This window comes from Thamnophis elegans, chromosome 4 (genome assembly GCF_009769535.1).
Source record: "Thamnophis elegans isolate rThaEle1 chromosome 4, rThaEle1.pri, whole genome shotgun sequence".
NCBI lineage: Eukaryota > Metazoa > Chordata > Lepidosauria > Squamata > Colubridae > Thamnophis > Thamnophis elegans.
In genome coordinates this window covers 59,264,929-59,278,235 of record NC_045544.1, presented here as the reverse complement: position 1 = coordinate 59,278,235, position 13,307 = coordinate 59,264,929, and the positions used below count along the sequence as shown (strand labels likewise).

General features: G+C 39.9%; 1 protein-coding gene across 2 annotated transcripts in view; it reads left to right on the top strand.

Moving 5' to 3' along the window:
• LOC116508200 (plasminogen-like) overlaps window positions 1–12,925 on the top strand; it is a 48,377-nt gene extending 35,452 nt beyond the window's left edge. Inside the window, exons 15-19 of one of the 2 annotated variants that reach the window (XM_032216730.1) lie at window positions 3,399–3,476; window positions 5,930–6,070; window positions 8,968–9,074; window positions 10,490–10,635; window positions 11,151–12,925. In XM_032216730.1, the coding sequence (XP_032072621.1) occupies window positions 3,399–3,476; window positions 5,930–6,070; window positions 8,968–9,074; window positions 10,490–10,635; window positions 11,151–11,339 (661 nt within the window). In that variant the 3' untranslated portion in view covers window positions 11,340–12,925. The remainder of the gene's footprint in view (window positions 1–3,398; window positions 3,477–5,929; window positions 6,071–8,967; window positions 9,075–10,489; window positions 10,636–11,150) is intronic. The other variant, XM_032216729.1, reaches the window with a different exon arrangement.
• The last annotated feature ends 382 nt before the right edge of the window (window positions 12,926–13,307 follow it).

The window sequence follows — 13,307 nt, the reverse complement described above, 5'->3', positions numbered from 1 at the left end:
TCTTACATACTGCTGTTGTAGGTAAAATAGGAGGAGGAAGGAATATTAGGTACATTTGCAACCTTGAGCTATTTATAAAGATAATAATAATTCATTTATTCATTTATTAAATTTATAGGCCGCCCAATCCCGGAAGATGAGATATAGATAAATAAATAATAGGATATTTATTATATTTCTCATCCACCCAATAAGCAAAGATCTCTGTTGTTATATTCTATTGCTCAAGGCTTGTACCTTCCTTATTTGAAAATTTTCACTGAACTTGCTTATAGTTTTTTTAAGGGAGCAGATTATTTTCTCCAAAATTGTAAATAGCAGTCCATCTTTCCTAGTTTCTCTATACAGATTGTCCTTGCTTAAGGACCATTTGTTCAGCAACCATTCAAAATTCTAACAGTGCTGAACAAAGGAACTTTTAATCTTCACCTGAGCTTGCATTATGCCCACAGTCACATAATTGTGATTGATGCATTTGGCAAGCATTCATACTCACAACATCTTGCCAAGTGCCTCATGATCATGTGATCACCATTTATAGTCTTCCCTGCCGGCTTCCCCAGAAAGTCATAGGGAAGCCAGCAGGTAAAGCCGTAAGCCATTGTCCCCTGGTTGTTTCCAGGAGGCTGACTGAAAAAGGGCCTTCCTGAAATCCAAACTTGGATTTCTGCCCAGGTTTCCAGAATGGACCTTTTTCAGCCAGTTTCCTTGAGAACAAAAAATGCCAGAGAGGCCGAGTCTCACCATCAGGCAGCGGTTTTTCTCCCAAAGGGGTTGGGTGAAAATAGTCTGTCATGAAGGGACTTCTTCATTCAGATTCATCAAGAGCAAAAGTTCTAGCTGATGGATTGATTTCAGCCGCTTGGGGCAGAGTTCTCTGGCTGGCAGAAAGGAAATTGCGGCATTGAGCTGGAAAAGAGATACTCAAAGAAATTCAGTCATGAAAATGCAGACTGCATTTCTCTGCTGCCCGTGGAGGAGACGGCATCAGCAAGCAGTTATTTTGCTCCACTCACTTAATGACCACACCTGGGTAAGCCAGGAATGTCAAGTAATGTCAAATCAGATCAGGGGGTAACCTGCTTTATCCTCACCATGAGGAAGAGAGAAGTTAATTGTGCAATGTTGCATCACTCAGGATCTTTCCTCTGCTGCATCTAACCATGACCCAACATCATACAGTGGCAACATCATTTCTGCCACCTCTCCATGATGTTGGTTCCATCTTTTAAATTGCCCTTAACTATACCTTTATTAAAATAGTATTTCTCCTCATATTGTGATTCTGCCCCAAAGTAGTCTGAAAGGGTATGAAATATCCTGGACTTTGTCACTTAGCTTTCTGGAAGAGAGTCAGCTGTTTATATTGACTTCAATAGAAGTAACAGCAGAGACAGGACTAGGAACGCTTACAACTTTCATTCTGGTATGGTTTTCTCCCAAGTCATTGATCAATGGATAACAGCATTTCAATTCAGCAATGGTGAAAGGACCTCACTCTATACGGTGTGTTCGGAATAACAGTAGGAGAAACAACAACAACAATAATAATAAATGTAAAGGCCCTCTCAAATATTTAACTCCTGGGAACTTTATATCCATGTTTTGGTGGCAATACCTGGAAGTGGTTTGCCAATGCCTTCAACTCCCAAGTCTAGCATGCAACTGTGAGATCTCCACGTGGTCTCCCATCCTAGCACTAGCTAAGTCTGTCCCTGTTTAGAACAGTATCATGAGCAATTATTATCCTTTTAACATTTACCTTGTACTATTGAAACATTGCTTTTTGCATTCCATTGTTGCCTTCCTTAATGGTTTGTATCTGTCTCTCATCTGCTTGTAATACAATGTTAATTTAGATATCACTTTGAATGATAGATCCATAAAGTCCAAAGCCATAATAAATCTTTTAATAGTTAAGATAGTACAAGATTCTGCTCTGCAAATATGGCTTCACACTTTGAATTTATTAGTCTCAAAGAAGAAAGAAAAGAAATATCACACAGTTTGTTGTGAACTGTTGTAAATTTAAGCCATTTCATAGATGCTTTGTGTAATGCTTGAAAATAAGGAGATTGAATAATGAATGAACAGCTTCTGATTTCTATGTGAATTTTATATATTATATTTATAAATATATAAATAATATATCTATCTATCTATCTATCTATCTATCTATCTATCTATCTATCTATCTATCTATATATATATATATATATATATATATATATATATATATCTAGTTGTTCGGGTTTTCTCCCGCGTAGAATTGGAGATGTCTTGGCGACGTTTCGACGAAGTCACATTCGTCATCTTCAGGCTGCTGCTGACCTGAAGTAGTCAGCAGCAGCCTGAAGATGACGAATGTGACTTCGTCGAAACGTCGCCAAGACATCTCCAATTCTACGCGGGAGAAAACCCGAACAACTAGAGACCTACATACTAACACCCGCGAAAACCTCAGAAAACATATATATATATATATATATATATATATATATATATATATATATATATATATATATATATATATATATATATATATATATATATATATACACATACATACACACACACACATACATACACACATACATACATACACATACATACATACACATATATACATACATACATGAAAAACACTCATGCCACATCACAAAATCTCCAGAACCGTAAAGCCTACAAACTTGAAATGTGGCACATTTGTTCCTCTTGGCTTCTAGGTACTCGCCTAGAAAGGATTTTTTGAAATGACTATCAGATCATTAATATTTGTGCTATTATTATTATTAACACACTCTGATGCTAAGGAACTCTACACCCCCTCCCCAACTGAAAAGATCTCTGTTCAAATTGCCACTTGGACATGGCCAGCACGTGACTCATCTGGCCTGCTGGATGGGAGTTTGGAGAGAAGGGAATAAGATAGGGGAGGATTCTGTAGGGCAAGGCTGACGGAGAGAAGGGGGATAGGATAGGAAACGTTTCTGTGGGGCAAGCCTGAGGGAGAGAAGGAGATAGGATAGAAGAGGGTTTTATGGGTCAAGGCTAAGGGAGAGAAGGAGATAGGATAGGAGGGGCTTCTGTGGGGCAAACCTGAGGGAGAGGATAGCAAAGTCTAGGTTTTTGTGGGGCAAGGCTGAGGGAGAGAAGGGGATGGAATAGGAGAGACCTCTGTGTGGCAAACCTGAGGGAGAGAAGGGGTTAGGATAGGGGAGGTTTCTGTGGGGCAAACCTGAGGAAGAGGAGAGGAGAGGCCGATTGTAACTGCTCATTAGTTTTTAAAGCTGTAAATGTAGATTTATCAAGCCCGATCACATAGTTTTGTAGCAGAGCATGAGTATTCAGCTAGTTTACTATATAATTAATCTTATGTTTTCTTTTTTTTTTTTCAGTGTTGACAAACGACATTACTGTGGAGGTACCTTAATACAGCCACAATGGGTTCTGACAGCAACTCACTGTTTAAACCGGTAAAACCTTTATTTGTACACTGCCTAGAGTCCCTTTGTGAGGGAGATGGGCAGCTTCAAAATATGATGAATAAAAACAAAACTTCCCTTGAGGAAGAGATCAGATTTTCCCAATCCAATAATATTGTGCAAGGGGTTGAAATGTCAACTGGCAAATTCACAACCTGGGAATTCTGGGAGTTGTAGTCACTCCATAGCTAGAAAATCACCAGGATGTACTAGATATTAATTAGACTATTGTATCTGGGCCGCAGAAATTCAGATGACCATCAGTTAGCAGCAAAGAGTTAGAGCAGTGATGGCTAACTTTTTGTCGCCGTGTGTCAAAAGTGTGTGTGTGTGCAACAGCATGCATGTGTGTACCCAAACCTATTATGCAATGTGCTCACGATACCCCTCCCCTGGTCCCACTGCGCATGAAACCCCTCGTGTCCCGTTTTGGGCCTAGCAGGCCTCCCTGCAGCCTCATGGGACCAAAAATGGGCTGTGGGGGGAGCGCACCCCTATGCTCTCCCACCCCCACACATGCACACATATCTCTCGCATGCGTCCCTTCCCCCACACATGCGCAGCAGAGACCCAAAAGCCAGCTGGCTGGCAGATGATGTTTGCACATGCGCAGTGGATCTGAGCTGGAAGGGCTCCACGTGCCATAGGTTCATCATCATAGAGTTAGAGCTTTCTACGTCTATTTGGGGCCATTTTGTGGTAACCTGGGCTTGTTATATTAACCCTAGCAGGTATTGGCCAGATTATGGCAAATCTACCATTTTGCTGTTATGACAAATATGCCATTTAGTTTAGCATTAGTCATGCTGAGGGTTTAATTCACTCTTGATTACCTGAGTGGTTTATATCCCATCCTTTAATGCAATTCTGAGAGCAGAAGTCTGTAATCTGTTTGCAGCTGGCAACCTATTGGATGAACAGATAGCTCATCATGACACTAGTAATTGCAATGTTACACAAGATTATCAACTCTTAGGAAACTATTTGAGGAAAAAAGGAAAACTAGAACCAGAAATCAGAAGAAAGCAATGTGTAATGTCTGAGAATTAATATACTGTTAACAAAATTGGAAAACTTTCCATTGGACATGACCGATTGACAGCAAGACCTCCTTATAGATCACAGATTCTGGCTTGGTTCACAGTTTGTTCCAAACCATAGTATGATTTGTTTGCATATGGCTTTGTGATGTGTGTAAACATCTCTTTTGTGACCTGGCATACCTACCAACTGGGTTCCCAGAAGACCCTGATGGCAAAACGGACAGACTATATTTTCTCTAAAATAGCCATATAGACACAAACACAGATACACTATATTGCCAAAAGTATTCGCTCACCCATCCACATAATCAGTTGTGAGCGAATACTTTTGGCAATATAGTGTATCTATATCAATAAGCCAAAAAGGGAACCAAAAGATGAAAACACCTTCCCATCAGCAGTCAATGCCTAGCCAAGCGTTGATTAACACAAAGACCAACAAGAAATAAACAATACCTCAATCAAGGAATTACCAAACCAGCTAACAGTAAACAAAAATGTAAACATAAATAAATGTAAACAAAAATATAAACAGTAAACACAAAGGGGTAATGAAATATTCGGAAAGCAACCCACAAGCTCGTAAAACGAACCTTCACCCTCATCCTACACCCGAGCTACAGATATTCACCACAATTGCTAACAGTAAATACTCCAATCAAAGAATCTCTAAGACCACCTCCATCAAGCCATTAGAATATAAACTGAGAGCAAACTTCACTCCTTACTAGCAGTGATGATGTTGCCTAGTTTGGGTCAACAAGCTCAGAGAAAACCAAGAACCCTTCATACATTTTCTCAGCTACTGTCTCCGAGTAATTGCACATGGAAAAAGGCTGTAGCTCCGGGATGAGAAGATACAGCTTTGGGTACAGAAAAGGCCAGTGTCAGTACTTCTTTGGCATTTCTGTTCAGGGCTGGCAAGGGCCTGCATCTAAAGCCTTGGAAATCACTTGCCAAGTGGCACAGGGGTAATACTGAGCTGTATAGTATGGAATAGTGACCTGGCTTGGTGTTTCAGCTTCCTTTGTTTCTCACCCAAAAACAAATAGCTCCAACCAATGATGCATTGATTGTAGATTAACAACAATCAGTGCCATTTAGTAAGTGAATATAATTAAATAACCATTAGCATCTGATGCTTGGTATTTGAAATTCTGGTTTTCCATCATTCCCCCAAATATTCAGAATGAAACAGTGATTTCGAGTCATTTAGCTTGTTAAGTCCAGCAGAGTTTTTTCACAATTCTCAGAGCTACCCTAGCCCTATTTTTCCTCCCTGCAGACGTGCATAACATATGGTTTCAGTCTTCAGAAATTCTCATTGAATTGTCCTCTTCTTATCTACCTAGGTTGTGGATCTATGAAGATATTCTCACCTGGTATATTTGTCTTTTGTAGGTCACCAGATCCTAATTATTACACAGTGTCGCTCGGCCTGCACACAAAGGCAGCCTTAGAACCATCCGCCCAACATCGCAGCGTTGAGAAAATATTCAAAGAACCATATCGGGCAGACATTGCCTTGCTGAAATTAAGCAGGTATCCTTTGGGTGACAATATTTATCTTTAATAATCTCTCTACCCTCCATTCCAAAACTCCTTGGTGTGAACATAGGAGCATTTCTAAAATGACATTTGAATTGATCCAGTTTCATTATGGTACAATGCTCATCTGAAGTAATGTCCAAATCAGTGGTGGGTTGCAGGCGGTACAGGTGTACCGGAGCCTGTCCGGAGCACCGGGTACCATTCCGGTACGGTGCTCCGGAGGGCCCACCTGCCCGACCTCGTTCCTTAGCTGTCCTTTAAGGCCTTCGGCGCTTCTGCACATGCGCATGGTGCGTACAGTGCCTGCGCGATGCTCCGCCAAGCAGCTGGAACATTGCGGACGATTGCAGAGGCGTCGCTGGAAGGCAAGACGCATGCACGCGCAGCGTGTGTGTGTGTGCACACCCCACATGTTTATGTTGAGGACCCCAGGCCTAGAACCCACCACTGGTCCAAATTTATTCATGCACACCGTGCCTCTGTGTTTAGGTGGTTGCATTGTTGTTATGGGCAAAATCATTGCAACTGGGATAAACTTCTGGCATGGAAGAGTATCCATATAGTTCTTTTTTAAAAAATGATATGGATTGGTTTGTGAACAATTTAGAAGGAAGAACATTAACTTCAAATCTGGCTTTAGCAGTAATTATATAGGAAGCAATCTATAACAACAGCATACTTAGAGCTTTTATTGCACCGTACTTGTTTAGGTCCACTAAAGATAAAAACACAGAGTTCTTCTACCAGGTGTTTGTATTATTTGTTTCTTAGATTTATGTCCTTCCTTTCTTCCAAGAGCTCAAGGTGGGATGCATAGCACTCCGTCCACACAAATGAATGTTTCTCCAATTCTTGGTTATCTGTTCCCAATTCCTCTTAGAGTAGTACTTCTCAAACCTGGTAACTTACATGTGGACTTCAACTCCCAGAAATCATTCCCAGAATTTTGGGAGTTGAAGTCCACACATCTTAAAATTGACAAGTTTGAGAAACATTTCTCTAGAGCAGGGGTTTTTATACCTACCACCCACTTTTGTATCTCTGTTAGTAGTAAAATTTTCTAACCGCCCACTGGTTCCACAGTAATGGTGATGTATAAAGTAGGGAAGTAACTTTACTTTATAAAATTTATAAAGCAGAGTTACAGCAAACCCCTACCGCCCACCATGAAAGCTGGAATGCCCACTAGTGGGCAGTAGGGACCAGGTTAACTACCACTGCTCTAGAGAAAAAATTCACTCTGGAATAGACAATGCACTTCCTGGAAATTTTGTCTTTGGGTAGATTCCAGCTTAAATTTGGGGAGTTTCCACAATTTGTCTTTTTCTTCCTCTCCGACCACCACTAACCTTGATATATCTTCTTGCTCCTTTGCTTCCAGAGAAGTGTAAATACAGGAAGTCCTCTGCTTACAAGATTTTGTTTAATGACTGTTCAAATTCACAATGGCACTGAAAAAAGTGACTTATGACCATTTTTCATCCTCACAATAATTGTGGCATCCCCATAGTCATGAGATCAAAATTCAGATTCTTGGAAACTGACTCATATTTATGACAGTTGCAATGTTCGAGGGGCTTGTGACCACCTTTTGTTACCTTTTAACAAAAAAAGTCAATGGGGTAACCAGATTCACAACCATGTTGCTATCTTAAAATTACAGTGATTCACTTAACAACTGTAGCAAGAAAGGTTGTAAAATGAGGCAAAACTCACATAACAACTGTCTTGTTTAGACAGCTAGACCATGAGTCAATGACTACCTGTATCTTATTTCAAAATCCAGGCTTTTTTCAGCTCACTTGAGAAGACCCGCTTAAGATATTTGTGGTTGTTTTGCTGGAAAATAGCTGACAATGTGAAATAGCATGAAGGCAGGTTGACTTCACAAAAGACACAGTAGAACAATGTTTTTTGGCTGGCTGGAGAATTCTGGGAGTTAAAGCCCATCCACCTTAAAGTTGCCAAGGTTGAGAAACACTGTACTAGACGCTACAATGATGCTGAAGCTAATTAATGGTTTCTAATTCTTTATAAGAGCTGAGGTGGCGCAGTGGTTAAATGCAGCACTGCAGGCTACTTCAGCTGACTGCTGTTCTGCAGTTCAGCTGTTCAAATCTCACCGGCTCAGGGTTGACTCAGCCTTCCATCCTTCCGAGGTGGGTAAAATGAGGACCCGGATTGTTGTTGGGGGCAATATGCTGACTCTGTAAACCGCTTAGAGAGGGCTGAAAGCCCTATGAAGTGGTCTATAAGTCTAACTGCTATTGCTATTATTCATACAACATTAAGATTCAATTCCATTATATCAAAGGAGAAGTGTTTTTATATAGGATGGCTCAAGGCTAATTATGGAGTGCAACCCTCTTAACACTTATACGAAATTATCTTTCTTTCAGAAAGTGACTGCAGTAGCAAGAGTTGTTTGACTTGAAGAACAGACTGAAACTGGGAGATATATGATACATGTTCAGTAATAGCTACTGCATTTATGTAAATGCTTGTTTATATTTATTTTAGAGATCAAATTCTGAAGTTCAATGTGCCTAAGGAACTAGCAAGTAAGCTGACATCACAATGTGTAAACTTCAGCCTCCTAGGAATGTATTACTTAAAAAATATCCAGTGACTAACAAATCAGCAGCTCCTGTGAGCCAATATGGTTTAGTGGTTAAGGCACAAGGCTAGAAAGCAACAGGCCATGTGTTCAAGTCCTGCCTTTAGCCATGAGAGCCAGCTTACATCACAGGCTTGTTGTTATGGGGAAAATAGAAGGAATTGTGTTGGCTATGTTTGCCACATTGGGTTATTTGCAAAAAAAATTATAAAGGCGGGAGATGCACCCAGTGACTAGAATGAAAAGAGTGGCAATGTCATTTTTCTCCCAGCCCAGTACGGATCACCAATGAAGTCATTCCAGTCTGCTTACCTTCAGCCAACGTTGTTGTAGCAGGTGGAACAGAATGTTATGTCACAGGATGGGGAGACACAAAAGGTGAGTGACCTCAGAGTGGTTAAAAATTCAAAGTACCCACCATTCTCTTTTCACATTTCTTCCTTTCCCCTTCCCATCTTTTTTTATTGATGGATATAAAATGGATGAGTTTTTATTGATTTTTTTGATGGATTTTTTGATGGATCTGGGAAGACTTGGAATGAATGAACGAATGAATGCTTTCATATTTATTGTCTGGTCACAACACAATTTAGTCACTATGGGAGATTTGAAAAAAAAACTTTATTCATAGGATGTATTTTACAATAGGATGTTTCAAGCTTCTGGATGGTTCTTGGACAGGTAAATTCTATCACAGTGATGGCTAAGGTAGAGATCAGATTTAATTCAACAAAGAAAGGAGTTCTACTTGTATTAGAGACTATACAACCCCACACAAATTAGACACATTTCTGTTTTTAACAGGGACGGCCATATAATTTTAATACGAAAATATTTTGCAAGATACTTGGTTAAGTCTAATGGTTGTTAGTGACCATTTGCAGTTATGACAGTGATGAAAAAGGAACTTTGTGATAACTCCTCACATTTATGACCTTCACAAGTCTTTAAAGCAAAGGAAACTTTTCCACAAGTGGAAAAAGCACAGGGGTCCCTTTTCTACTTGTGATTGGTAAATGAGGATTACCCCAAATAGATTTGGGCTGCAAGATCCAAATGACCACCAGATGGCAGCAAAGCGTTACACTCGTTTAGTTTCTGAGCTGCAAGGTAGTAGTCACATGAAATTATTAGAGATTAACAGGGTGGTAAAAAGGGAAGATATTTTTTTTTTATATTTCCATACTTGGTGAAGATGAAGCTTCCTTGAGCATATTAGAATATTATGGGTTTCATTTATACCATGGACAAATAATGCCTGCATCCTGAAGTTTTAAGTAACATTTCCATTAAAAAAAAGCTAGGGGAATCTGATCCCATTCTTACCAGATCAGGAAACATACAGAATAACAGAGTAAGAAGGGACTTTGGAGGTCTTCTAGTCCAGCCCACTGCTCAGGCAGGAAATCCTATATGATTTCAGACAAATGGATATCCAAATGTTTCTTTAAGATTTCCAGTGTTGGAGCTTTCACAACTTCTGGAGGCAAATTGTTCCATTGATTAATTATTCTGTCAGGAAATTTCTCCTTAGTTCTAGGTTGCTTCTCTCCTTGATTAGTTTCCATTCATTGCTTCTTGTCTTGCCTTCAGGTGCTTTGGGGAATAGGTGGACTCCCTCTTCTTTGTGGCAACCCCTGAGATATTGGAACACAAGTCCTTTAAACTAGACATGCCCAATTCCAGCAATCCTTCTTTGTATATTTTAGCCTCCAGTCCCCTAATCATCTTTGTTGCTTTTTCTCTGCATTATCCTGTAACATTATTTCCTCCCTTCCATCTGCTTTTCAAAGGAACTGGTGGAGAAGGCTTACTTAAAGAGACTGGCTTCCCTGTCATTGAGAATAAAGTGTGTAACCGGCCTGAGTTTCTAGATAATGGAGTTGATAACCATGAACTCTGTGCTGGTAATATTGATGGTGCATCTGATAGCTGTGAGGTAAGATATGGCTTGTCAATAAACCCAAGGATGTTTCATTTCCCCCCCCCCCCCCAGTGAAAATGCCACCTCAGAGGAGTTTTCCCTTTGCAAGTAAAGAAAATATTCATTTTAAATTCAGAATGGGACACAGCCTGTTTCCGGGCTGTGTCAAGGATGTCTTTATGATTCTCCAGGATACTATTTGTTTGATTTCTTGTTTATTTTATCTTTGTATATACTTTTATTTGTTTTAATATTGGGAGACACCCAGAGGCATAGGCTGAGATGGGTTGCTGTATAAATCAACCAATTAATTAAATGAATAAATCCAATTAATTAAAAAAATATCTTCTTACTGAAGAACACATCCAGTTCATGTTATTTGTATAACATCCACCCTTTGGGTCAAGTTTGACCCTCATGAAGTCCTTTTAATGATTAGTCATCCAGTGAGAATGGTGCGTAACTCATCTTAGGGCTATGTTGATTTCTCTTGCACTCCTGGTTCATTGTTTCCAAATACTCGGTTCCAGGGTGACAGTGGAGGCCCCCTGGTCTGTGAAGAGCAAGGAAGATATGTGCTACATGGTGTCACCTCCTGGGGTGAAGGCTGTGCCCAGCCCATGAAACCTGGAGTTTATGTCCGAGTGTCTCACTTTATGCCATGGATCCTTAGCATTCTGAGAGAAAATGACTACTTGCCGAATGCAACAAGAAAATGAAGAATAAATAGAAATGAAGTGCAATACAATGAAATAATTTACATGAATGTAAAATAAATACCATGAATATCCTGTAAGCAACACTTTCTTTCTTTCTTTCTTTCTTTCCTTCCTTCCTTCCTTCCTTCCTTCCTTCCTTCCTTCCTTCCTTCCTTCTTTCTTTCTTTCTTTCTTTGTTGGTTAACACCTCTGTTGGTTACAAGGTGCCTGAGTCTGTAGAACAGTCATCTGTGTTAGTTATGATATAGAAAATCTGAGGATATTGAATCGCTAGCATTTGGCCGGATAAATAGCCACTGAAGGAGGAAACCTCTTGGTATTATAGCATGACTTTTGGGACACTTGTCTTTCTGTCTGTCTGTCTGTCTGCCATGTCATGTCATGTCATGTCATCTACCTACCTACCAAGTATCCAGAATGATACAATATGGTTCCAAAAAGAAAGGCTCTTTCTTAAGATGAAGTGCAGAAAGATTTCTCCAAAATTTCTATACAGCAATGTTGGATGGCTATGATGGTGGACCATTCATCTCTTTCTGCAAATGGCATTATATCTTTAATGCTGCATTATATGAATTGTTCATTCAGTTTCATGAGCACCATGAGTAAAAATTCACCAATAAATTATTCCCCAAGTTATAACTGAAGATGCAACATTTCTTTCTGACTCTTTCATGGTGGCTGGGGAATTCTGGGAGTTGAAGTCCACAAGTCTTAAAAGTTGCCAAGTTTGGAGATCCCTTGTCTAGGCCATCTAGATTTGCTGAGATCTCTTTGGAATACATGCTCAACCTTCTACATTGCCTTAGGAGTGAAACATGCCATATAACCACGTTCTTTCATACTCATTTTGTTCAAAAGTATCCAAAAGCATTTAAACTGCATTCTCAAATGTACTTGCTTTTTCTTTTACACATTTAAGATTACATCTTAAGCCCAGTCAGCTGCTTTTCTTTAGGCAAAGCCAGTTTATAATTTTTGACCAGTTGTTGGGTGTGGGAGGAGAAAGCGACAGGCAAACTCTCTTCTACTTTGAATACCAAATCTATGTTCCGAGAGAAACCAGAGAGCAGATTTAATCTGGCTTTATATTTGGTACACAGCTGTAACGCAAGCAATGTTAGTTATGTATTTGTGAAAAATTTGAAATGGCTTTTGCTTCAGGTGGGACTTTTATCTAAAGCAACTAAAACCATGAAGGGAAGGAATTTCCTCTGGAGGATGGTTAAAAAAAAAAAGAAGAAGTAAAGAGTAAATTCCCCCCTCCATACCTGCTAGGTGAGCTTGATGCCTGTCTGACCCAACCAGAGAATGTGAATCTGAAAAGATTGCAATGTTCAAGAAACCAATTAAATCCTTGAGAGTAGCTGTCCAGCCTCTCAAAAACGTCCACAGATGGCAAAGCCACAACCCCTGTTCCTGCACCTCCCTTCGTATCCAGTTTATCTCTCCAATATCTAAGAATTAGCAGTAAGCATAGATTGCTGAGTAGACAGAACTTAAGAGAAACAACAATTAAGAGAATGGTTAAACAAGTAGCAACTCTAAATCTCAACCAACAATGCTCTTACACATTGGCAACAAAAATCAGAAAACCAAATACAAGCTGGGCAGATACAATCTTGTAGTTAACCTTCACTCTGTCAAGGACCTAGGAGTATTCATCTCAAACGATCTAAGCCCAAGAGCTCACTGTAACAGCATTTCCAAAAAGGCATTAAGAGTTGTTAATTTAATTTTGCGAAGCTTCTTCTTTGGTAAAATTGTACTGCAAACTAGGGCATACAAAGCCTTTGCCAGACCAATTCTCGAATACAGCTTGTCTTCTTGGAATCTACACTGTGTATCAGACATTAATATAATTGAGCGAGTCCAGGCAGCTGTGAGGCAGCTCCCCCGTGACCCCCCTCCCTCTTCAGTGAGACAGAAAAGGAGCCAAGCTCTTAATTGTCGAGGCAAAGAGATGAA